The sequence below is a fragment of the Protopterus annectens genome, chromosome 4.part0 (genome assembly GCF_019279795.1).
Source record: "Protopterus annectens isolate FY-2018-M chromosome 4.part0, PAN1.0, whole genome shotgun sequence".
NCBI classification, from domain to species: domain Eukaryota; kingdom Metazoa; phylum Chordata; order Ceratodontiformes; family Protopteridae; genus Protopterus; species Protopterus annectens.
Window position 1 is genome coordinate 456,138,997 of NC_056733.1, and position 25,063 is coordinate 456,164,059.

The 25,063-nt window shown below is 40.8% G+C and overlaps 1 protein-coding gene across 1 annotated transcript in view; it reads right to left on the reverse strand.

Annotated features, from left to right (window-relative positions):
• Window positions 1-12,277: 12,277 nt before the first annotated feature.
• LOC122799370 (proline dehydrogenase 1, mitochondrial-like) overlaps window positions 12,278-25,063 on the reverse strand; it is a 972,876-nt gene continuing 960,090 nt past the window's right edge. The window contains exon 14 of the mRNA XM_044068377.1: window positions 12,278-13,405. Coding sequence (XP_043924312.1) covers window positions 13,206-13,405 — 200 coding nt within the window. The 3' untranslated portion in view covers window positions 12,278-13,205. The remainder of the gene's footprint in view (window positions 13,406-25,063) is intronic.

Here is a 25,063-nt window from a genome sequence, read left to right on the forward strand (position 1 = left end):
GTCAGAAAGTTACGTTCCCACACTATGGAAAGTATCACATATAATTCCCTCCACAAAGGTGGCCCCTCCACAGAACTAACCAATTACTGTCCCATAGCTATTCTCTCTCCACTCTCCAAAATACTAGAGAAATGCATTCACTCTCAGGTCTCAGACTACCTCCTTACTAACAACCTCCTTTCCAATACTGCATGGTTTCCGACTAAACCATAGCACCACCACTGCCTTACTCTCCTTTACTAACACTATCCTTCAGCATAAAAACAATGCCTATCTCTCCTCTGCTACTTTCCTAGACCTATCTAAAGCATTTGACATGGTCCCACACAAACACCTCATCTCTGTCCTCAATAACCTATCCTTCTCTCAATCAGTCACCAACTGGTTTCAGAGTTACTGTCTGACCACCAACAATCCGTTGTATGGCAGAATGACATATCTCCCCAACTACCTGTCTCTATAGGGGTTCACTAAGGATCCATCCTTGGACCCCTACTCTAATCTATTTTCACCAATAATCTAGCCTCTGCCACCAAACATGGCACACTGATACAATACGCAGATGACTCAACCATCATCTGCTCAGCCCAGTCCCTACCCAAACTGCAAAAAGTCACACAGGAAGCCTTTTCCTCTGTTGAAACCTGGTTATCCGATGCCCAATCAATACTCAACCCAAACAAAACTAAACTATTCATCTTCCAACCCACCAAACATACTCAAAACAACTCTCACTTTAACATCACAGCAAAAGATAATACCACTATATACCCAACAGAACACACCAAATTGCTAGGAGTGGAAATAGACAGTAAACTAAAATTTGACATTCACATATCCATGACCATGAAAAAGTCCATAAAAAACTAGGAGTGTTATACAGAAATAAGCAACTTCTCACCAAAGCAGCAAATATTTCAGTAGCAAATTCCCACCTTATCTCCACCCTACGTTATGCCTCTCCAATATATACCAACCTAAGGCAATGTGATCTAAACAAGCTAGAGAGCTGCTACAACAAAATCACCAAATTCACCACAGGGGCATCCTACCGTAGTCACCACTGTCTCTCACTTGCTGAACTGGGCTGGCTTGAACTCCCTCACCTCCTTCAATGGTATCAACTTACACTCGCACACAAACTGGTAAACCATCCACTAAATGTCCCATCCCTCCAGAAGCTACTCCAACCCTATCGCACCACCAGACCACTAAGATCCAGCAACAAAAATCACTTGCAGATCACTAAAGCCAATAACTCTGCTGGTGAAGCACTATTCTCTTGCACCATAGCCAAATTATGGAACTTCCTCCCACCCACAATTACCTCCTTACCGTCATGCACCCACTTCAAAACTTTACTAAAAGCGTACCTAAAAACATGCTGGCTATGCCCTTGCAACTCCCACTCTAATATCACCCACCTCATCCACCCACTACGTTTCTTTACACCTCACTAACTACCTTGATTATAGCAAGCTCAGATGCTCATAAGCCTACTACTTATTATACAGCAGGAACTTCTTATTGTAACAATTGTAATGTCTGTTATGTACTTCGCAGATAAAGATTCTAGTTGTCTACTGATGTACTATGTTCTTCATCTGTAACTATGTTTGTAATTAATTGCTATGTTAATCAAATTGCTAATCGCTATGTAAATCTAATGTAACTACTGTCTGTATATTTTAACTGTGGAGCTTTTCTCCCCAAGCCTCAGCTGAAAATGGACCTACGTCCAGTCGGACACTCCCGGTCAACAAATGCAAATAAAAAAAAAATAAATAAACTTGCATTTCACCACCTGACCTACAGAGTAATACATTTAGCTTGCCAGACATCTGCTTTGTGACTGCAATTCCATGCTCATTTTAAGACAGCAACACAACTAAAAGGTGCAAAACATAAAATGAAGTGCTTCAGTTTATTCTGAATGACTTTCTGCTTTTCTAATAATACAGGTACATTTCTGTTTCAATAACTTGTAAGGTTGACAGCTCTTTGAAACAAGAACACTATCAGATATGATCCTGCTTAAGCCAGGTATCTCAAAAGTATATGCACTGTGCAATAGCACCTACTATTCCAGCAGTATCTTTCTATACTCTCAGACTTGCTTTCAGAATAGTTATGTATAAATATAAAGGATAAAAACAGATAATTTTAACAGCGAGACAGGAAATTACATTAAAAATAAAAGATACATTCTTACGGTATCAGCTAGTCTCTAAAGAAGACCCTCCTCAATGAGTCCTAAAACTAGGTTATCCTCTCCACCAATCAGAATTCAGTACTTTTTTAAAAGTTCCTGCTCTGAACGAGAAAAACATGTCTGTAACAATGCATGCTGTGATGTAACTAACTACATAAGAACATTTATTATGTGAGTTCTCTAGTCCACCCTAATTCACCATGGATCATCTTTCTTCAAATCAAAAAGGAACACTGAGAATTTGCACCCCTGCTGCTACTATATAATATGCAAGAGTATACGTACAAACCTACAGGGAATGGAATAGCCAAATATGACTTGGGACACCACCCACCCAAAAATGATGGAGAGAAGATATGATTTGTTTATCAATTAATATGGTAAGACAATACATTATATTTAACTTCAAGGACCCTTCATAATAGGTCCTAAGGCTGAGTAGAATACAATGCAGTAAAACGACAAGGAAGAGAGCAGATAAGAGGACAGCAACAACAGCAGGAAAACTGACTCCAAAGAAAGCTATCCAAACCCCAACACCAGGGCTGTGGTTAAAGAATTTACCTGCAAAATCATTGTACATGGCAAAAAGCCATGACTGCTCAGCCCTAAATAGGTCAAGAAGTGCTGGAGGAAGCCATCCGCCATCCTGAAACAGGAAGACTGGGCTGCAGCCCAGATAGAGGCTGGAACATTCAGGAACAAATGCCAAAGGGCAAAACAGAAATTGTTTTCAGCACCTCAGTGTACTGGGTTGAACCGAACCTATGTCAAAACATTGAATGGCCAAACTGTCAAAATCCATATGGTCGAGACCATATTGTCGATAATTCAGTCAATTGACAAACAATGTAAATTCAAACAACACCAGCAACAACACCAACACAACCAATGCTTTTGTAGGGCACCCCTTGCTAATTATATATACCAACTGCAAGATGGTACTACACTGGGGGGAAAGGGCAAATTCCCTGATCCCTATTGTACAATGATCTCATTCAAAATGGTTTGATGGACTGAACTGTCGACCATATGGGTTTCGACAAATTGGCCTTTTGATCCTTTGACACAGACCTGGTTTGGACCATAAGTATGTGACTACTACAAACCTCACAGATACTTCACCTGTAAGCAGAAATACAAATCCCCAGGGAGAAAGGACCAAGTACATTTTTATCCTCCTGTTATCCCATTGTGAAAAGGCAATGATGTCAGCAGTAGAATAAAAATTATTTTTACCACAATCACTAAGAAGGAAAATGGGTACAACTGCTTTCCCACTTCTGGGTAACAAGAAAGCAAGGGAAATACAGGGAGGCCTAGCTACTCTAAAATCATGAACAGGCTGTAAGAAACCAATGGGCTCAAAATTTGAGAATATCTGGCAGTCCCTGGAGTTCAGTTAACCCCACCTCAGAAGGAGAAAGATAGTGCTCTCAAGGATGGAAATGAAGGTCACTATCATCATCAACAAAGAGGCAACCTGACCACTAAGTATTGGATATCAGGTCTGACTCACCTTTAGGAGCATTTATGGAGAAACTTCTGTGGGCCAAGATTGTCCTTAGCTACTGCCATGAGCTTCAAGCCCACAGAGACCATAAGCAATGATGAGGTTGGGCAAACAGCAGTAGTGCAGCACTCCCAAAGAACTATAGCCACAAGACACTAGAGGAAACTTCAGTACAATACATAAGATTCCCTACTGTCCCATAATGAATCCAGTCAAATGCAGAAGGATTCCATGGGCCAAATCTTTAACCCCAAACTAGGAAGGACCTAAGTGGAAATCAACCATGCCTCAGCTCATCTCACATAAGGAAGCTACCCATGGTAAGGGTGCTGTCCTAATGCCCCTAGATGGGCTCCCTGAGATGTAGAATGAAGCATGAATTCTAGGATTCCCTGTCCTGCTTGGGACTGAGACCCAACACAATCCTCCTAAAGGATAATCTATAATCACCTCCCTCTCAAGCAAGGAGATCAGGAGAACGGAGGTGTATATTCTCTCAAGGGGCCTGATCATGAGCTACTCCGGAGAGCAGCTTCAGAGATAAGTTCAAGAGCGTAGCCTCTCCCTACAGACAGGTACTTCAAATCCTCCACATGCAGGATCTAATTCTCTGAAAAAAGAGCTCTCATGAGAGGTGTCAAGAGGTAGCCGCAATAGGAGAGGCAAAATAACCCCTATTTGATCAACTGGAACTCCACCAGCCACCCATAAAACCAAGGCCAGCAAAAGCCTCAATAAGGATATCTCTGAGGGATTAAAAAAACAAGTTGAGGCAATGATGGAAACAGTTCTATCACAGTAGAAAGACTTCACAGTCACCTAAAGGAGATGCTCAGCCAAAGAAGGGTAAGGGTTTAACTGAAATTTGTAGGCTTCAGGCCTCCTGGTTAAGTAGTTATCTTACTTGAGTGTACACCATGAGTCTGTACAGGAAGTAGGGTAAATGAGTGATACGTTTACACCACAAAATCTCAGGCACTCTGCAAGACTGGGGAACACTGGTCTCCAAAAAGCGGAGGATGCATCAAAAGTTGAATGGGTCACAGCAGGCTTGAATGGACTTTGTCCAGGAAACCCAGTTGAGCCATACCCTTCAAAGGGAAGGAGACAGCTGGCACAGGGAGCTGAGGCTTTCAGCCCAGAAGATGTCTCACAAAAGGGACTGTGACTCTGATAAGAGAAAAAATAAACAACTCCAAGAAAGAAGAGCTCAGGCCAATAACAATGGAACTCACAGACCAGAGTATGGGGAGGCAGGGAATCCACAAAGGAAGATCTCTTCACAAGCAAAACCATATGTCATAACCCGCTGGCAACAGAGTGTAACTCAGCTTCTCCATCCCCAGAGACACTTAAGAAGCAGAGGTTGAGGGAGGGGGTCTTCCTCAAAAACAGGTTGTGTAGAAAGGTGCCCTTCGAAAAGTAATACCATCTGCCATCCTCTCCTTAATTACTACTCTTAATTAGGGATATGAAAGGATAACCTCTCTCTCACCTGGAGACCCTGCTGGGCTGAAGTGGAAAGGGGACCAGATCTGAGCCAAGAGGCGGCAAACACGTGGAGAAGAAAAGGAAGGCCGCAACAGCTGAGGTTAAGTCCCACACTGAAGGTGTTTTCAGATCTTCCTCAGGTTTATGGAAGAGTGCAACAAAGAACGGTGAACCCCTCATTCTACTAAAATGGGTATCTAGCCAATAGGCCATTAGCTCATACACAAATGAGTCAACTTATGCAGGCAGTGTACAATGCTCACTGCCTAAGCCAGGGTATATGCAGTACCCAAAAACAGCAGTTCAGCTGAGTCCCCATTAGTATGACCAGGGACAGGAACTGAAACAATCCTTCACTGACTACTGATCCCTTGACAGGTTCAAAGTGTATTGCACTGCCTGAAAAGGAGGGGAATGAAATGTTAAAGGCTTCAGGGCAAAGCTGAAAACTGGAAGAAAGGAAAACATTCTTGCCCACCCTGTTACCTTCATTGACAACCATATCCATTGACTGAAAGGAAGACTAAAACATCTGGTATAAAGAAGGGCCTCCAGGCCATCCTAAAGTTGTTCTGGGAATAATTACATAGCTTGTCACTGTAGTCTGCTGGGCAGGGGGAGTATACTAAAATGCAAATCTGCAAGGAGCAGCAGCAGGACTCCAAAATGGCATTCTGAAAGGCTGCTGGAAATGCCTAGAGGTGTTTCTTTACTGAGTTGAACCAGGAAAAGAAAAAACACAAGGACAAAAGTATAATCCAGGGCCTCTATCTAGGAGGTGTTGTTTCAAAATGTGTCAAAGAAAGACTTATACTGCTAAGATTTGCACAGATCTTGTACAAAAACCTTTCCCCAAAGTTCAAAGGGAGCCGGCTGTGGAAAGGGACCTGTGCCCTTCTACAGTGTAAGAAGGAATTGCAAGCTGGCTCATTCAAGCCTGAGTGAGAGAGACTGGCAGTCATGCACTATATGCTGGGCAGATAAGGGCTCTCACATAGCATAATGTGTGCCAAAGATGACATGTGATGAGAAGACCCATGCTGGGCATGGTGAAGGCATCCAATTAAAGTCACTATGGGTGAACTCATACAGCTGTGACTTTAGAACCTACTAAGAGTCAAACAAATGCCCAAACTCTCTAGCCAGGGATGTGGACCCTCACACAGTCCCCATGTGGTGGCTACTCACCACCAGGGATATCTTGTCTAAATGGGCTTAACAGCAAACCAAAGAAGATTAGGTTTTAGCCCTGAATGCCCAAATTCACGAAATATTACTCCAAAAGCTGCTTCTCATAATCATGACAGATGGATACAAGTTTGGTCCTATCAAGCAGGGTAGAGATTATATAAATATCATGGGAAGAAGCCCACCCCCACCTGCACTATAAGAGATGGGTCATGCTTCTTCCTAGCCTCAAGGTATATTTCAAAATGGGGAATTGAGGCAGGACTGAGTCTCTAGTACCCACTTATGATCTCTGCCTCTGGGAAGCCTGGAACATTACAAGAAAAGTACAGCTGTGTACACTTACCATAAATGCAGATGTCTGAGTGTATTCACTGTTGCAGTCATTACATTTGGGTAATCTGCTGGCAGATTGCCCTCAGTCAGCCTGAATAACAAAATCTTGGGCCCTGCATCAGTTGCTGTCTCCCCTTCCTTGACGTAAGGTCATCAGGGGTATAAAACATGCAGCCAATGCCATTTTAATCAGTTTTTCTTGCCCCAGATGTCAGGTGCCCCCCAAATGGGGAGCAAAATTATATGTATAAACAGTAAATATATAAATACACCTTAGAAACAAAAACATTTACCTTCAACTAAAAGCAAATACACCACAAAGACTTTTGAGTATAGTGAAGGAAAGAAAAGGTATAGAAAATGGAGCTGGCGGGAGGGTAACCCAGACTGCAACAGTGAATACACTCGAACATCTACATTTATGGTAAGTGTACACAACTGTACTATGTTCTTCATGTTTCACTGTTGCAGTCATTACATTTGGGTAGAATCCCAAAGCTATGGATGGGAGGATGGAACAAAACAGCATTAGGAGCAGCTATAAGGTCCTGCAGGACTGCAGTGGCAAAGCCTGCCCTGGATTTAGAGAAGAGAGATAAATGATAATGCTTTGTGAACGTATGAACTGAGCTCCAGTAACAGCTTCTAGAATGTCTCTGGTAGGGACCTCTCAGAGAAAAGCTGCTGAAGTAGAGGCAGCCCTGGTGGAATGGGATCTGATCCCCTTGGGCACAGGTTTACCATGGTGCAAGTAGCAGAAACGAATGCAATGGCTTATCCATTTAGAAATAGTCTGCTTTGATACAGCCTTCCCCTCTGATTCTGCAGCAAATGCTACCAGTAGTTGCTCAGACTTTCTTAGAGATTTTGTCCTGTTTAAGTAGAATCTTAGTCGTCTGTGTACATCCAATGAATGCAGAATCTGCTCCCCCTTGTTCTGCGGATTTGGGAAAAAAGTTGGCAGGTGAATGGTCTGGTTAAGAGCCACACTGGATACCACCTTAGGCATAAAAGAAGGATTGGTCCTGAGGACCACTCTGTCCAGGTAAAAAATAATGAAAGGCTCCACTGCCATGAGAGCCTGTAGTTCTGAAACCCTTCTAGCTGAAGTGATTGCCAAAAGAAAAACTGTCTTCCAAGAAAGAAATGTTATATCTGCAGTAGCTGCTGGTTCAAAAGGAGGCATGGTGAATTTTTTCAGCAGAAAATTGAGGTCCCATGCAGGAGCTGGCACTCTCCTGGGCGACCTTAAATTGTTGGCCCCTCTGAGATACGGTTTTAGCAGTGGATGAGAAAAGAGGGGAGGCTCTGTGTTGTAATGAGCCGAGATGGCAGAGGCATGGATTTTTATTGAAGAAAAAGATAGGCCCTTCTCAAGCATCTCAGTTAAGTATTGTAAAATCTGAGGAATATTGGGCTTTGTTGTGTCTATTCCTTGTGCTTGGTTCCAAGCACAGAATCTCTTCCATTTATCAGCATAAGATTTTCTAGTGCTAGGCCTTCTGGCTTCCAAAATGACATCCATCATAGGTTTACTGAGAGATGTGGTTTGAATACTTAGTTGATTAGCCATGCTGCAAGATTCAGAGTTTGGAGTTGAGTGTGCAGAATTTGATAGTTCTGCTGAGACAACAGATGAGGTGTTTGAGGCAAGTACCACGGAGGAAGGTGTGACATATTCCTTAGAAGCAGGTACCAGTGTTGGTGAGGCCAGTCTGGAGCAATTAGAATCATTTTTGATTTTTCCAGTCTGACTTTTAGTAAGACCTTGGAGAGTAGAGGCAGAGGGGGAAAGGCATAGACTGATAGGTTTTTCCAGATGAAGGATAGAGCATCCACTTTCCATGTGTTTTTGTGATGAGTTCTGGGCAGAATTTGTCCAACTGATAGTTTTGGAGAGAGGCAAATAGATATATGTCTGGGCTTCCCCATTTCTGTGTTAACATGCTGAAGATTTGTGGATCCAGTTTCCATTCGTGTGGGTTCATAAGATTTCTGCTTAGGTCATCTGCCAGAGTATTTTACTTTCCTGGCAGGAATTGAGCTTGAAGATGTATTTGGTAAGTCAAGGCTGTGTTCCACAAGGCCATGGCTAGTCTGCAAAGGGGGTAGGAATGGATACCTCCCCCTGCTTGTTTATGTACCACATAACTGTGGTGTTGTCCGTCTTTATCAGTAGTTGTCCTGGATGAAGTAAGTCCTTGAAGGCTGTCAGGGCATTCTGAACAGCTAGCATTTCTTTCTGGTTGATATGTAGATGTATTTGGTTTGGGCTCCATTTGCCCTGAATGCATCTCCCTGCCAGGTGGGACCCCAAGCATAGTCTGATGCATCTGTAGTTAGGGATTGGATGGCAGGGGATAGAGTGAATGACAGTCCCTTATTTTGGTGACATGTCTCTGCCCACCAAAGAAACTCCTGTTGTAGGCAGGGAATGAGAGGAATCATTGTTTCCAGGCTGTGACAATGTTGACTCCATAAGCTTTTTAGGTACCATTGAAGTTTCCTCATATGCAGTCTCGCATACTGAATTAGTAGAATGCAGTATGCCATGAACCCCAAGGCCTGCAGAATTTGTCTTGCAGATAACTGGGTTTTTGTTGCCATTTGTTTGAAGTATATTGTCAATTGCATTTGTTTGTCTGGCGTGAGGTAAGCCATCTGGGCAGTTGTATTCAAGCTTGCACCCAGGAATGTAATTATTTGAGAGGGTACTAGTTGTGATTTATTTTCATTTATGGTGTACCCTAGGCATGCTAGAAGCCTTTTTACAAATGCCAGATGATGAAAAAGTGTCATTGTCCTCTGCCTGAATGAGACAATTTTCCAGATAAGGATAAATTTGAATGTTTCTTTGTCTGCAGAATGCAATTACTGCTGCCAGGTACTTTGTAAAGACCCCGGGTGCAGTAGATAAGCCAAAGGGCAGTGCAGAGAATTGGTAATGAAAAAAAGCCTGCTTTGAAGCGGATGTATCTTCTGCAAGATTCCCTTATTGGGATATACAGCTATGCCTCTTTTAACTCTAGAGTTACCAACCAGGCATTCTTGCCTAGCATAGGCAGTAGCTGTTGTAAAGTCAGCATTTTAAATTTTGGAATGTCCAGGAATGTGTTCAGAATCGATAAGTCCAGTATTGGACGCCATGATTTGTCTTTTCTGGGTACCAGGAAAAGTCTTGAATAAAATCCTTGTCCTTTTTCCTTTTCTGGTACTGGTTGAATAGCCCCCATATCAATAAGGGACATGGCTTGTTTCTGGGCCTCTGCCCCCTGGTTTTGTGGCGGATCCGGCCATCCATTTGGAATTGGCAAAGTATGGAAATGAAATCTGTACCCCTGGGATACTATGTTTAATACTCATTTGTCCTGGGTAATTAATCACCAATTTTGAGCATGAAGTGCTAGTTTTCCCCCTAAGGGGGCTGTCAAAAGATAAGTGCTTGGAGATGGTAGAGGAAAGTCATTGAGACTGCTTACTATAGGATTGTGCTTTGTTACCTCCAGATTTGGAGATGGAGGCACCCCATTTCTTTGACCTGTAAGATCCCTGTGATTGATATCTGGAGCATTTTGAGCACCTGGGTTTGCCTTGAGTGGCTCTGTTGGACACAGGAAAGGACCAATTCTTAGTAGGCCAGTGTCTACTGAACCTGGGTGGCTGCACTTGCAAGAAATCTTTTACAGTTTGCATAGATTTAGCTTTGTCTTCCATTTTCTTTAAAACCTCTTCTGCCTTATTACCAAACAGAATATCATGCTGTAAAGGGGCATCCGACAATTTAGCTTTAACATGATCAGGCAGATTTTGCTTCTTGAGCCAGGCATGCCTTCTTATCACAGATCCAGTTATGGCGGCCCTGCAAGAGGCCTCCAAGGAATCAAAACCACATTGCAAAGTATGCTTTCCAACCTGTTCAGCTGAATGCAATACATCCTGTAACTCTTTATTTTCCACACAATGAGAAATCAACATCATTTTCTTTTTCAGTAAGCCCATAACATGCTGTTGATATTTAAGCATATGAAACTGGTAGTATAAAGCCCTGATTGCCAGGGTTGCAGATGTATAAACCTTACCCCATCTATCCAGCACCCTGGAATCTCTATCAGAAGGGGTAGGATTTTTGGCTGTAGAAGCCTTAACACCCTTGGGACCCTGAGAAATAGTCTCAGGATCAGCAGCAGGATTTTTGAAAAGAAATTTGTGGGAGTCAGGAACACTGCAATATCTGTCTGGCTTACTAGGAGCCGGAGGCAGGGAATCAGGAGCCATGCTTGATTCCGAGAACACATCATCAACAATGTCTAATACAGGAGGTATTGCCAAAGGCCTATGCTGAGGAAGAAGAAGGAAATCCCCAAGCTTCTTTTTCGATTCAGAGAAGTCCTGACTCTCCCAGTGAAAATGTTCCCTTAAAGTACGCAAAGTCTCTCCAAAAGAGTAATCCTCAGGAGAAGATGCAGAAGGGATGGATTCCTCTGCATCAGAATCCTCATAAGGTGGAATAGAAAATTCCTGATCAGAAGGAATGGAAGCCTGATCTGAAGATTCATAATCAGTGCCTTGCCTAGGCCTCTTAGTGGGGGGGGGGGGGGGGGGTTGGGAAACCCTGATCAAGGTAATTAAATCCTCAGCCATTTTGATCATTTGTTTTTTAGGCATAGGGGCCTGAGTACGTGGCTCATGCGTCGTTTTTTTTAGACACAAAAGTCATTTTTTACCTTGTTTTTGTTGATGGTGTCGGTTTAATATAAAAATGTTGAGGCCTGAAAACACCCTCAGAAGTCAGTGCCTGCTCAGCGGCTCCAGTCCCATCCAAAGGAGAGACATCTGCGGGTTCAATACTTTGTGAATCTCGCAGCATACTGGACTCTGAATGGGTCTCGGTAGAGGCCTGCGACTCAAAAGTAGCAGGTATCAGGGGCTGCAAAAGCGCCTCACTGAGTACCAGCGAACCGGCAACTGGCTTAGGAGAAGCTTCGTCATCGGTTTTGGACCTCAACGGCCTGTCTCTGTCTTTTTCCTTGTGTTTTTTGTGAACTCCGGTAGTCGGATTGCTAACCGATGACATTTCAGGGTAATTAAATCTTGAACCAAAATATTTAGAAGCAAAAATATACCAACGCTTAATAGTGCGTTGGTTAAATTTAGCACAAAACTGACAGCAAGGCACATTGTGATCAGGGCCTAGGCAAGGAATACAGTACAAATGAAAATCCTTATGAGGTATCTGCTTCCCACAAGTAATGCAATTATTAACTTTTACTGACATCGGTAAGGAGCAAGAAAACGTTTCCCCAACGGGGTACTTAGCTTTAGTTTGAAGACTTCGGTACTGAAACTCGAAAATTAAAATTTCAGGAGTCGGCCGACCGACACTTGCGAACTGCTTCTGCTTCTGGCACCGCGCGGCAAGAAAGACTGATTAAAATGGCATCGGCTGCATGTTTTATACCCCTGATGACCTGATGTCATGGAAGAGGAGACAGCAACCGACGCAGGACCCAAGACTTTGTTATTCAGGCCAACTGAGGGCAACTTGCCAGCAGATTACCCAAATGTAATGACTGCAACAGTGAAACACAAAGAACATCATGAAATTAGATCCATAAGGGCAGAGCCTTAGCCAGCCCTTAAAGCAAAGCCTATGGTACCAAAACAATGTCTCAGCCTAGCAATGATGAGGAAGAATGTTTTCCCTGAATCCACAAGGACCCTCCTGATACTATTTTAATGCATACACCTATGGAAGCCAAAATATATCTTTCTCATTTTGGCAATCAAATATATGTTAAAGAAACATCTTATCCATGACAGCAAGGATGGAGATCTGAATTGCGTGAGTGGCAAAGAGGAAATAATAGGTGCAAATGATCATCTTGCATATGTAGCCAATATGTAATATCGTGTCAAGTACTTTCATGGATGCACTCCCTTCCTTGTGCAAAGGTATTCCCCAAAAAAATTGAATTCTGACAGGTGTAAAGAAAAACAGTCTTAGTTTCCAAGAAGGAGAATCTTCAACATCAGACCTTCAGGCTTAAGTATATACATTATCAAAAATTTGGGAAATTATATAAAAATTATATTAACAAATCTCTGTAGTAGTCAAAGCATTTTTCCTCTTTACTAGCAGCAAGTGGTCTAGTGAAAACATCAGAAAATATTCCAGTGTTAAACAAAAGCAGATTTGAATGCAACCAAACCTTTTTATGATTTAACAAAAAATTAAAAGTTAAAACTGCAATAACACTTCCAAAAATAACTTATTACACAAACTAAAACAGAATAATTCCATTCCCCCTTTCTTGTTCATTACAGATTTTCTAACACAAAAATATGTATATATATATATATCAACTTAGACCTCAAGTGCAAAATCTCTAGTTGGACATTAATAACATCCATCTTTGAAAAATCAGTGTCACAGCAGATATATCCTATCTGCCCTAGAGAAGCAAACTAAGCTTTTGTAACTGTAGAATTGTAGAAAACTTCTCCACAGAGAATCCTCCGCTTTAATTCTTTCCACAGAAGCAGCCTCTCTCGTTGGGCTCCCTGTAGCATGCCTCTGTTCTCTTGTGCTCTCCGTGACAAATATGGCAAGACTTCTTCCACAGGTCCATATGGTACATATTTGTAAACAGGATGACCGGCTTGACCTATTAGCAATAAATTAATATAATGTTATACAACTTCACTGTAAATAAAAGAAGGCATCTATCACCTGTTTCTGAGTAACATAGCAGCTTAAGCTTTAAACCAGCCTTGGTTTACAATACTAAAATGCAGTTTTGATTATAATGTATCGTCAGGGTTATTTTAATATTCCATTTCTAGAATGATGCCCCATTAAAAATAAAGGAAGAAAACCTGTGAAGCTGATCTCAACATAAACTCTCCAATTCATATAAAACTACTGTGAATTTCCACGTGTAAATAAAACATTATCCAGTCTTGTTAAATGTGAGTTTTGATGAGGACAGCTTTAAAGATAAAACATCCACTGGTATATATATTTTATCTATTCTAGGAGTAAAGAAGTATTTCTCTTTGCCATCTTGCTGAACAGGTTTGTAGAGGGGTGAAATGCAGAAATCCTGTACATTATTACTAAACTCTTGACCACAATGCAGTAATTCACTATGGTTAAGTGTATATAAAAACAGTTAATTCAGCTTTAAACCAATATACTTATAATTAAGGGTAGCTTTTTTGTGAATTATTATTGCACTTTTAACATTGTTACATTAATTCAGGTACAAATCCTAATAAGTATATCATGCAAACCTGCATTCAAGCCTGCATGTTTTACCTCATGGTAGTTTCTTCAAACTAAAGACAATCAAAAATAAAGCAGCAACTAGCTTTTCTACACTAGTGTTTTTTTTTCTCATGGTCCTTTGCAATGTCTTCACTTTCTGTACCAAAATTTAACAGCTTCATCTCTGATATCACCATATCTTGAGAAAATGCACAAAGTAAACCACAGTGATTTCTTTCAATGAAGATGTATTTCAGGGAGAGTATAGTTGTGTAATTACACATACCATAATAGTGGATGTTTGACTAGACTGCATCGGCATGTAGCCTAAGACAACTGGGCTATCATGCCAAGGATTGGACTAGCCGGACAACTTCCACAGCTTCTGGGTACCTTCCAAACTCCCTAGCCTCAGCACTGCATGAATGAAACAGGATAGCAAGCAGAGGTTAGGACAGAAAAAAAAATCAGAGCTTTTTTGCATCAGAAGGAGGAGACTAGAGCCCTACTACATGGGATCCATACTACTTAAAAAATGGACTGATTTGAGAATGGGAAGAAATGGGGATCATAGGGCAGACAAACAGATATAAACAAAAACAATTGAACCTTTAATCAAATGGAAAAGTTAAACTCCATAAAAAATGACTAAACACAAAATAAATTTAATCCAATCCAATAAAAAGTCATTCAGATAGAGCTTTCATCTAAAAAAGACTTATTTAGACTGAATGAAAATTAACAATCAAACACACTAGATATCACTGCATCACATGATCTAAATTAGATAATTAATTAATTAATGCCTTATTTTCTTCCTTTCTAAAAAAGCTTTACATTTTTTCATCATTTAAGCCTGGAGGGTTACATGCATCTAACCTTATCTGCCAGCAGTATTCCCTCCAATCTAATTCATCCTCTGCATCAAACCTGTTTGAAAAGTTTTGGACTTACCATTAAAATTCAGTTTACATTTTTCTTTAAGATAATGTTTGCTTAAGGCATTCTTTTTCTCACCTATTTCTATAGCACGTACATGCAAATCTCCCATTATTTTTCTAACTTTCGGGTAACTACTTAAAATCTTCCATTTATCCTTAATAATATTTTTATATTCTTTCCATCCAAAGAAAACTGTACCATCATCCCTGTTCTGTAATCTCTTTTTATAGAAGTAGGCTTTTTCACACAATTCCTCTTTCTTTTGTTGATTACTTCATTCATGCTTTTTTCCATTATCTCTTTTGGATATCCTCTTGCTGCTAACTTTTTGCATAAACTAGATGCCTCTTTGTAAAATTCATTTTCATTGTTAGTTAAGTCACTAATTCTCATCAATTCTCCTTTCACTGTTATTTTTAATTTTAATAATAATAATCGAATGCATACTATCAAACTCAAATATGTATTGTTCTACACTTCTTTTTTATATATTATCATTTTTAACTTGTTCACATTTTTGTAAGCTTATTTATAACTAAGACAACAAGGGTTTTTTGGATTTTCCCAGTAATGGGTCGCCACAGTGGAACTCCAGTCCTCTAATGATTGGCAGTGAATTTTTATGGTGTCGAGTTGCCAGCCCAGCGCCCAACCTTCAAAGAAGGCACACCCACACATGCACACACCTACCTTCCTGTCTTTTCAAGTTCATTAGACCTCAGAGAGGACATGCAGACTCCACACAGACGGCGCGCCAGTCGAGAATTGAACAGGACAACCTCTTGCTGTGAAGTGACAAAGCTAATCGCTGTACCACCGCGGCTACTCTAAGACAACAACTCTATAAAAATCACATGAAAAAGTGAATTTCAAATAATTACACACATTATTTAAAAGTCAACAAACGCTTTCAAACTTTCCAATTTGCCTCTCCAAATTAAAAACACTTTCATCAATAAAGCATTTATAAAACACAATGCTTTCAAAAAATTCACCGTTACAAATATATTCTCTCCCTCATGCAATCATGAAGACATTTGCATAACTAGGAGCAGTGGCTGCTCGCATGTCTACTCCATTAATTTGCTGAAAAAAAAGTTTTACATTTTATATATATATATATATATATATATATATATATATATATATGTATATATATATATCTCCATATATCCTCTTTATAATCTCGAAATACTGAAATCTCAAATTTCAGTATCCCAAGACAATAAAGGCGAAACTTCAAAGTAGCAAAAGTGCATAAGCACGAATCCGGACATCTCAAATCCGCACTTATGCATTTACTCTAGGTTACGTGTAGTGTTTGGCTGGGATGGTGTCCGGAATTTAAGATGAGTGAGCGTATGTGACTGTTTTTGTAAGTTGTACGTGTGGGTCAGTGTAGGGAGGTGGAAGTAAGAGTGTGAGTGTTGGATGTGTTGGTGTGTGTGTGTGTGTGTGTATGTGTGTGTGTGTGTGTGTGTGTGTGTGTGTGTGTGTGTGTGTGTGTGAGGGATTGTAGAATATCTGGGTGTGAGTTTTTTTTTCTGTTTGTGCGATTTCAGAGTTGGTATATATAAGTAGGTGGGTATGGGGGTTGCAGCCCCCCACATGGGGGGGGTGCAGGGGTCTTGCCCCCTGCTTACATGTAGTGTAGGGTTGCATAGATTGTGTGACGTGGGTAGAATGGTGTGTGTGTTGTGTGGTGTATGGTGTATGTATGTTTGTGATTGTGTGTTTTGTGCATTTGGGTTTCCAGATTGTGAGTCATTCGCCTTTATAGTTTCGAGATACTGAAATTTGAGATTTCAGTATTTTGAGAATATAAAGGGGAACTATATATATATATATATATATATATATATATATATATATATATATATATATATATAAACTCAAAACCACATCAAGCATTCTATTGTCAGAAAACAGCCTAGAACTTTTAGTTCCATTCTGACAATATCCATTCCAACTTCGTTGAGTATCATATTGTATATAGAGTGTATGTCCAGAGTGACTAAATATTCAGAATCATTCAGAATCAAGCTTTGTAGCCCCTGTCTAAAATCAAAAGTATCTGTAATAAAGGAATATCCCAGCCTTACTACTTTTTTGCAAATGATAATCTAAAAATAGCCATAGTCTCAGTCTTACTTCTACTATTGACAACTGGCTTGAAAGGCAGATTGTCTAAGTTCGTATGTAATTTGAGCAGGCCAAAAAATGTGACTCATCTCTGGATTCTTGACACATACAAACATAGCCATTTCAACATCTATCATTGGATCACACAACCAACCTTCTATGAAATAATCAATTTGGCTGTATGTTCTCTTAATGTCATACAATCTTTATACACTATGTCATACAATCTTTATACACTATGATACCTACTAAACTTGGAATGGATATTGTCAAAATGGAACTAATAAGTTGTAGGCTGTTTTCTGACAATTTAATTTATTTACTAATGGACATGCTTGATGTAGTTTTCAGTCATTTTTTTTTTTTTTATTTAACACTTCTTTTTTTTCAGCAAATTAATGGAGTAGCCATGGGAGCTGCCATGGCTCCTAGTTATACAAATGCCTTCATGACTGGGAGAAAGAATATTTTTTAATAGTGAATTTTTTAAAGCATTGTGTTTTACAAATACTTTATTGATGACATGTTTTTAATTTGGAGAGGTGAATTGGAAATTTTGAAAGAGTTTGTTGACTTTATAAATAATGTGTGTAATTATTTAAAATTCACTTTTTCATATGATTTTAATGGAGTTGTTTTCCTAGAAGTAGAAGTTTACAAAAATGTGAACAAGTTAGAAACAAAGATATATAAAAAGGAGATGCAGAACAATACATATTTGAGTTTTGATAGTATGCATTCGAGAAAAATCAAAAATAATATAGTGAAAGGACAATTGATGAGAATTAGTAACTTAACTAACAATGAAGATGAATTTCAGAAAGAAGCAACTAGTTTATGCAAGAAGTTAGCAGAAAGAGGATATCCAGAATAGATTATGGGAAAAAGCATGAATGAAGTAATCAACAAAAGAAAAGGGAATTGTGTCAAAAAGCCTACTGCTATTACAGAAGAGGGATGATGGTAAAACTTTCTTTGGATGAAAAGAATATAAAAAGACATTAAGGATAACTAAAAGATCTTGAATAGTTTCCCAGAGGTTAGAAAAACAGTGGAAGATGCGCCCGTATTTGTCAGCAAGAGGGGGAAAAGTTTGAAGGATAAGTTTCAAGCTAAGTTAGGGTAAGTCAAAGAAAAGAGTAGGAAAGAAGGTATGTTTAAGTGTTACAATTGTAACTACTGTCAGTATTCGAATGTAGGTAAGACAGAAGTAGTTATTAAGGAAAGAAAAATTTCTATACCATGATATTTCTCTTGTAACTCAAGTATGTAGTCTACTTAGCTGTTTGCTTGTCCTGTACAGCACTTTATATAGCAAAGCCAGTTAGAGAGCTACATAATATGTACTACAGAATATGTGAGCATGTGCATGCCATAGAAATATGTGACAAAAATAATGCCTTAAGCAAATATTATCTTAAAGGAAAATGTAAAGTGAATTTTAATGTTATAGTTATTGATCAAGTCTAAAACTACTTTTCAAATAAGTTTGATGCAGAGGATGTATTAGACTGGAGAGAATACTGCTGGTAGATAAGGATAGATGCATGTAACCCTCCAGGCTTAAATGGCAAAGAAAATGTTAAAGCTTTTTTAAAAATAAATAAAATAAGGCATTAATTAATTAAATTAATTAATTATCCCATTTAAATCACAGGATGCACTGATATAAAGTGTGTTTGATTGTTATTTTTCATTCATTCTGACAAAGTATTTTGAGATGAAAGCACTAACTGAATGACTTTTTATTGTACTGGTTTAAATTTATTTTTATTTTGTATTTAGACATTTTCTATTGACTGAGATAAACAGATATGGCTGAGAGGGTAACCATTTGAAATGTCAGGACCCTGTAGAGTGCATCCCAAAACACAGACACCGAATGGCCTAAAAGCAGATGTACATATACTAAGTCCATGATGGCCATTTTTCAGAATACTTTTTCTCAGAGGTACAGCAATCTTGGAGTTAGTATTTATAAAGTTGGGGGGGTGGGGGCTTGTCTCCCTGCCAAAAAGAAGTTTAAAGGAGAAGAGCAATCTTAGAGATTGACTCTTTTCCTGAGTTTTTGGTCTTTTTTTTTTGGCTTGTCGAAACTCGACAATTCGAGTGCTGACATTTCAATAGAGAACAGGCTGAGAGATGAATTTTGACATAGTTAGAAATGCTGGAGAATAATCACACCAGTGTTGAAGAATCAGGAGTGTTCAGGCCTGAAAAATGTCCTGGTCCATATTAAGGCAACAACTAGAAAATCATATCTACTTACCTCAATATGATTTTCTAGTAGCAGGTTTCTTTACCCCCCCTAATACCTGTTGCAAATCCTTAAAAAAAAAAAAAAAAAAAAAAAGTGGAAAAAGTGGTTCTAAAATGCTATCATCCAAGCAGTAGAAGTAGCTAAGGGTGTATCAAGCAACACCTGTTCTGTGAAAGTAAATCCATTCTTTAAGGAAACTTGTGATAATTGCCTTTGGCCAATTTCAAAAGAAGGGAGAACCACTGTTGCCTGGGCCAAAAGGGAGTCACCATAACTATCTTCTGGAATTTGAGTACATTAAAGTACAGTTTTGTACCTACCATAAATGTAGATGTTCGAAGATCCACATTGCTGCAGTCCTTACACTTGGGTAGTCCGCTGTCCTCGGTCGGCCCGAATATCAAAGTATAAGGCTGACGTCGGTCAAGGCGCATTTGACTGACATCAGGACGTCAGGGTACAAATGCGCATGACCGACGTCATATCCTCAGTCTTTTCTTGCCCCAGATGTCAGAAGACCCTAAAAATAAAGGTCAAAACCAAAAGACAGCAAACAAACAACCAACCACCCTTGCACTAATTATATGTACAATATATACAATATACAATATTTACAACCCAACCCACACAATCACCTCTAACAACAGAGGGGAAGGAGGGAGGGTAAATTGGACTGCAGCAATGTGGATCGAACATCTACATTTATGGTAGGTACAAAACTGTACTATGTTCTTCATCTCACATTGCTGCAGTCCTTACACTTGGGTAGAATCCCAAAGCAGAGGTAAGGGAGGATGGCCAAACTATAAGGAAGCAGGAGCTGCCAAAATGCCCTGCAAAACAGCAGTGGCAAAACCAGCCCTGGATTTAGAGTAAAGTGGTAGGTGATAATGCCTAGAGAAAGTATGCACTGAACTCCAAGTAGCTGCCTCCAAAATATCCTTGGTTGCCACCCCCCTCAAAAAAGCTGTCGAAGTGGCAGAAGCCCTAGTGGAATGAGGCCTAATCCCAGCTGGAATCTCCTTACCATGATGGGAATAACAGAAAGCAATGCAAAACCCAATCCATTTAGAAATAGTTTGTTTTGACACAGGCTTGCCCTGAGAACTCAAAGCAAAAGAAACAAATAACTGCTGAGACTGCCTGAACCCTTTAGTTCTGTCCAAATAATATCGCAACTGCCTGTGGACATCTAAAGTGTGCAAAATCTTTTCCCCTTTATTTTGGGGATTTGCATAAAAAGTAGGCAAATGAATAGTTTGGTTTAAAGCCACACTAGAAACCACTTTAGGCATAAAGGAAGGATTAGTACGTAAAGATACCCTATCCTTATGGAAAATTAAGAAAGGCTCAACCGCCATAAGGGCCTGCAATTCAGAAACCCTTCTTGCAGAGGTAATGGCCAACAAAAAGGCAGTCTTCCATGATAAATATTTCAACTCAGTAGTAGCTGCAGGCTCAAAAGGTTGTAGAGTGAGTTTCTCCAACACAAAACTGAGATCCCAAGCAGGAGTAGGAGCTCTACGTGGGGTCTTATATTCTTTGCCCCTCTAAGAAATTGCTTGAACAAAGGATGAGAAAACAATGGTGGGTCACAGTCATAGTGAGCTGAAATTGCTGCAGCATGAACCTTAATAGAAGAGAAGGACAAACCTTTGTCCAGTAACTCAGTAAGATATTGAAGAGCCACACTTAAATTAGGCTCATAAACATCAAAATCCTTTGCTGCACTCCAAAATAAAAATCTCTTCCATTTATCTGCGTACACTTTCCTTGTACTAGGCCTTCTAGCTTCCAAAATCACATTCAAAACTTGTTGTGGAAGTTGAGACCCTCTATGGTTCAAAACAGAATATGCCAGGCTGTTAGGTGAAGAGAGTGAAGTTTGACATTGAGCAAATGACTGTCCTCCTGGGACAACAGGTGTGGAATCAAAGGCAAAGGCCATGGAGGCTTCCATACCAGACTTCTCAGTAATGGGTACCAGTGCTGTCGAGGCCAATCTGGAGCTATCAAAATCATCCTTGGCTTGTCCTGTCTGACCTTTAGAAGTACCTTTGGGAGGAGAGGCAGAGGTGGAAAGGCATACACATGAAGATTGCTACAATTGAAAGAAAGAGCATCCACTTTCCAAGCTGTGGGATGAAACCTTTTCGTGCAAAACTTTGGCAGCTGATGGTTTAGTGGAGAAGCGAACAGATCTATGTCTGGAGTTCCCCATGACACTGTCAATTTCTGAAATACATGAGGATCCAATTTCCACTCGTGGGGATCCATAATTGCCTGCTCAACACATCTGCTAAGGAGTTCTGTGCTCCGGCAGAAACCTTGCCTGAAGATTGAGCTGTAAACTGAGAGCAGTCTCCCACAAAATCATTGCTTGCCTGCATAGAGGATAAGAATGTGTTCCCCCTTGCTTGTTGATGTACCACATGACAGTTGTGTTGTCTGTTAGAATCAACACCTGCCCTGGAAGAAGTAAATCCTTGAAAGCTATTAATGCAAACTGGACTGCTAACATCTCTTTCAAGTTGATATGTAGATGTTGTAGTCTGGCAGGCCACTTGTCTTGTATCCACTTTCCATTTAGATGAGCTCCCCAAGCTTTGTCTGAGGCATCTGTCGTTAAAACCTGACTCGCCTCTGGCCGGGTCACAGAGAGTCCCTTGTTTAGGTGACATTCCTGAGCCCACCACAAAATTCCTTTTGAATGCAAGGTATTATTTGAATGACAGTGTCCAAATCCTGGCAGTGCTGTGTCCATACATTTTGAGATACCATTGCAGCTTCCTCATATGCAGTTTGGCATTGGGAAGCACCAGAATACAAGATGCCATGAACCCTAAGGCTTGAAGGACTGTCCTTGCAGTCAGCCCGGACTGATGAGATAGTTGATGGAAGTAAAGGGAAAGATTCTTTTGTTTGTCCGGGGTCAAAAGGCCATCTGGGATGCTGTATTCAGTCTTACACCCAGAAAGCACATGTCCTGAGAGGGTACTAGACTGGACTTTATTTCGTTCACAGAATACCCCAGGCATCTTAGCACTGCTATCACATATTCCAAATGATGAAGAAGCTCGTCCCTTCCTTGAGCCAGAATCAGGCAATCGTCCAAATAAGGATAGATCTGTATTCCTTTTAGCCTGAAGAAAGCTATCACTGGAGCCAGAACTTTCATGAACACTCTGGGCGCAGTAGATAAGCCAAAGGGCAATGCAGAGAACTGATAGTGAGAAGTCCCAGCTCGAAAACGCAGATACTTCCTGCAACTTAGTCTGATAGGAACATGAAGGTAAGCCTCCTTGAGATCCAAAGTTACCATCCAATGATCTTTGCCCAGCAGAGGTAAAAGCTGTTGTAACGCCAACATTTTGAACTTGGGAATGTCCAGATAAGTGTTGAGGATAGATAAATCCAAAATTGGTCTCCACGTGTTCCCCTTCTTTGGTACTAGGAACAGGCGAGAATAAAATCCTAGGCCCACTTCTGGCATAGGGACCGGCTGTATGGCCCCTATTTGGAGTAACAGAGAAATTTGCTTGTGTGCCTCTATTCTTTGTTGAGGAGGAACGTCTGGCATGCCTTTGAAAGGAGGCAAGGTATGGAAATAAAACCTGTAACCGTGGTGTATGATATCCAATACCCATCTGTCTTGGGTAATTAAATTCCAATTTTCTTTGAAAAGTGCCAACCTTCCTCCCAAAGGTGCTGCCAGACGAGAAGGCTCTGGCAGCTGAAAAGGTAGATCATTGGGTCTGTTTACGAAAGGACTGACCCCTGCCCTCACCAGAAGACTGTGCAGGAGAACTCCCTGTTCTAGGCCTGAAAGAGCCCTGAGCTCTGCCCCTACCACGCCTAGATCTACCCCTAGACTGGGAATCATAAGAAGGATACGTCCACCCCTTAGTAGGCCAATTTCTACTAAACTTTGGAGGCTGAACCTGCAAAAAATCTTTAACAGTCTGCATAGACTTAGCCTTGTCTTCCATTTTCTTTAAAACTGCCTCAACAGGAGAACCAAACAACACATCAGATTGTAAAGGAGCATCTAAAATCCTTGTTTTAACATGGTCAGATAAATTTTGATCCCTCAGCCAGGCGTGCCTGCGAAGAACTGACCCAGTGGCAGCCACCCTAGACGAGGTCTGTACAGCATCAAAACCACATTGCAAAGAATGCTTACCCACCTGTTCAGAAACATGTACTAAATCTTGTAACTCTTTACAATCAATACCTTCCGCCAGAGCATCAACCTTAGACTTCAATTGTGAAAGGAGATAGTTTTGGTATTTCAACATGTGAAACTGGCAATTCAAAGCCCTCATAGCTAGAGTGGAAGAAGTATAAACTTTCTTTCCCCATCTATCCAAGGCCCTGGCCTCTTTATCTGCCGGAACCGGATTCTTGACAACAGAAGCCTTAACACCTTTAGGCCCCTGGCTAACAGTTTCTGGGTCTGCCCTAGGACTCTTAAAAAGATACTTATGAGCTTCAGGCACCCTGTAATACCAATCCGGTTTAACAGGAGCAGGAGGCAAAGAATCAGGATTAAGAGAAGCCTCTGTAAAAACATCTTCCACTACATCCAAAACAGGAGGAATAGCCAAAGGCCTATGCTGGGGTAAAAATAAAAATTCCCTAAGCCTTTTCCTGGAATCAGAGAAATCCTGGCCTTCCCACTTAAAATGCTCCCTCATGGAATGAAGAGTTTCTGAAAAAGAAAAATCCTCAGGAGGAGAAGCAGAAGGAGTAGAGTCATCCACATCAGAATCAGAATAAGGAGAATACTCCTGCAAGTCTTCAGCCAAGACTCAGAAACATCCAAGCCTGCTCAAAACTCCCTAGCTCAGGCTCCACCCTAGGTCTCTTATCAGGGGGGGCAAAGAACCCCTAATCAAAGTAATCAAATCTTCTGCCATTTTAAGCATATGCTTCTTGGGCACAGTTCCTGAAGAACTAGGGGTAACACCAACTGAAGCTAAACCTGGCCTGCCTCTGGGAGAAGCCTTAGAAACAGAAGGAGAGGGCCTAACCACCCTAGGCAGGGAGGGGAGTATAGTAACCTGAGAAGCCCCATCAGCCTGACCTGCCTCCTGAGAGGCCACATCCTGCAATAACAAAGTCTCACCCTGGGGTCCCAAAGAAACCTCCGGTAAAACCACCGGCTCCACCGACGCCTCCAAAGAACCGGCGTCCGGTACAGACGGTTCCTCCAGCCTAGGCTTAACTGCTTTGTCCTTGCGCTTCTTCGAAGAAGCGGGCGTCGGAGCATCCGACGGCATTTTATAATTGCACCGCTTCCCGAAGACTAACCTGGCACAATCTAACCTTCTCTTTATAGTGCGCTTATTGAATCTAGCACAAGAGCGACACCCAACAACGTCGTGCTCAGGCCCTAAACAAGGAATACACAAAGTATGGTAGTCTCTATGCGGTATCTGTTTCCCACAAGAAATACAATTATTTACTTTTTCTGACATCCGGTAAATCACTGAGGCAAGAAAAAACTAAAATATTCCCCAACGGGGTACTTAGCCAACTTTGACTTGGTCTGAAACTCCGAAACCGAACAATTTCAGAACACCAACCGGCACTTGCAACGCTGCTTCTGCATCGGACCATGCGGCAAAAAAGACTGAGGATATGACGTCGGTCATGCGCATTTGTACCCTGACGTCCTGATGTCAGTCAAATGCGCCTTGACCGACGTCA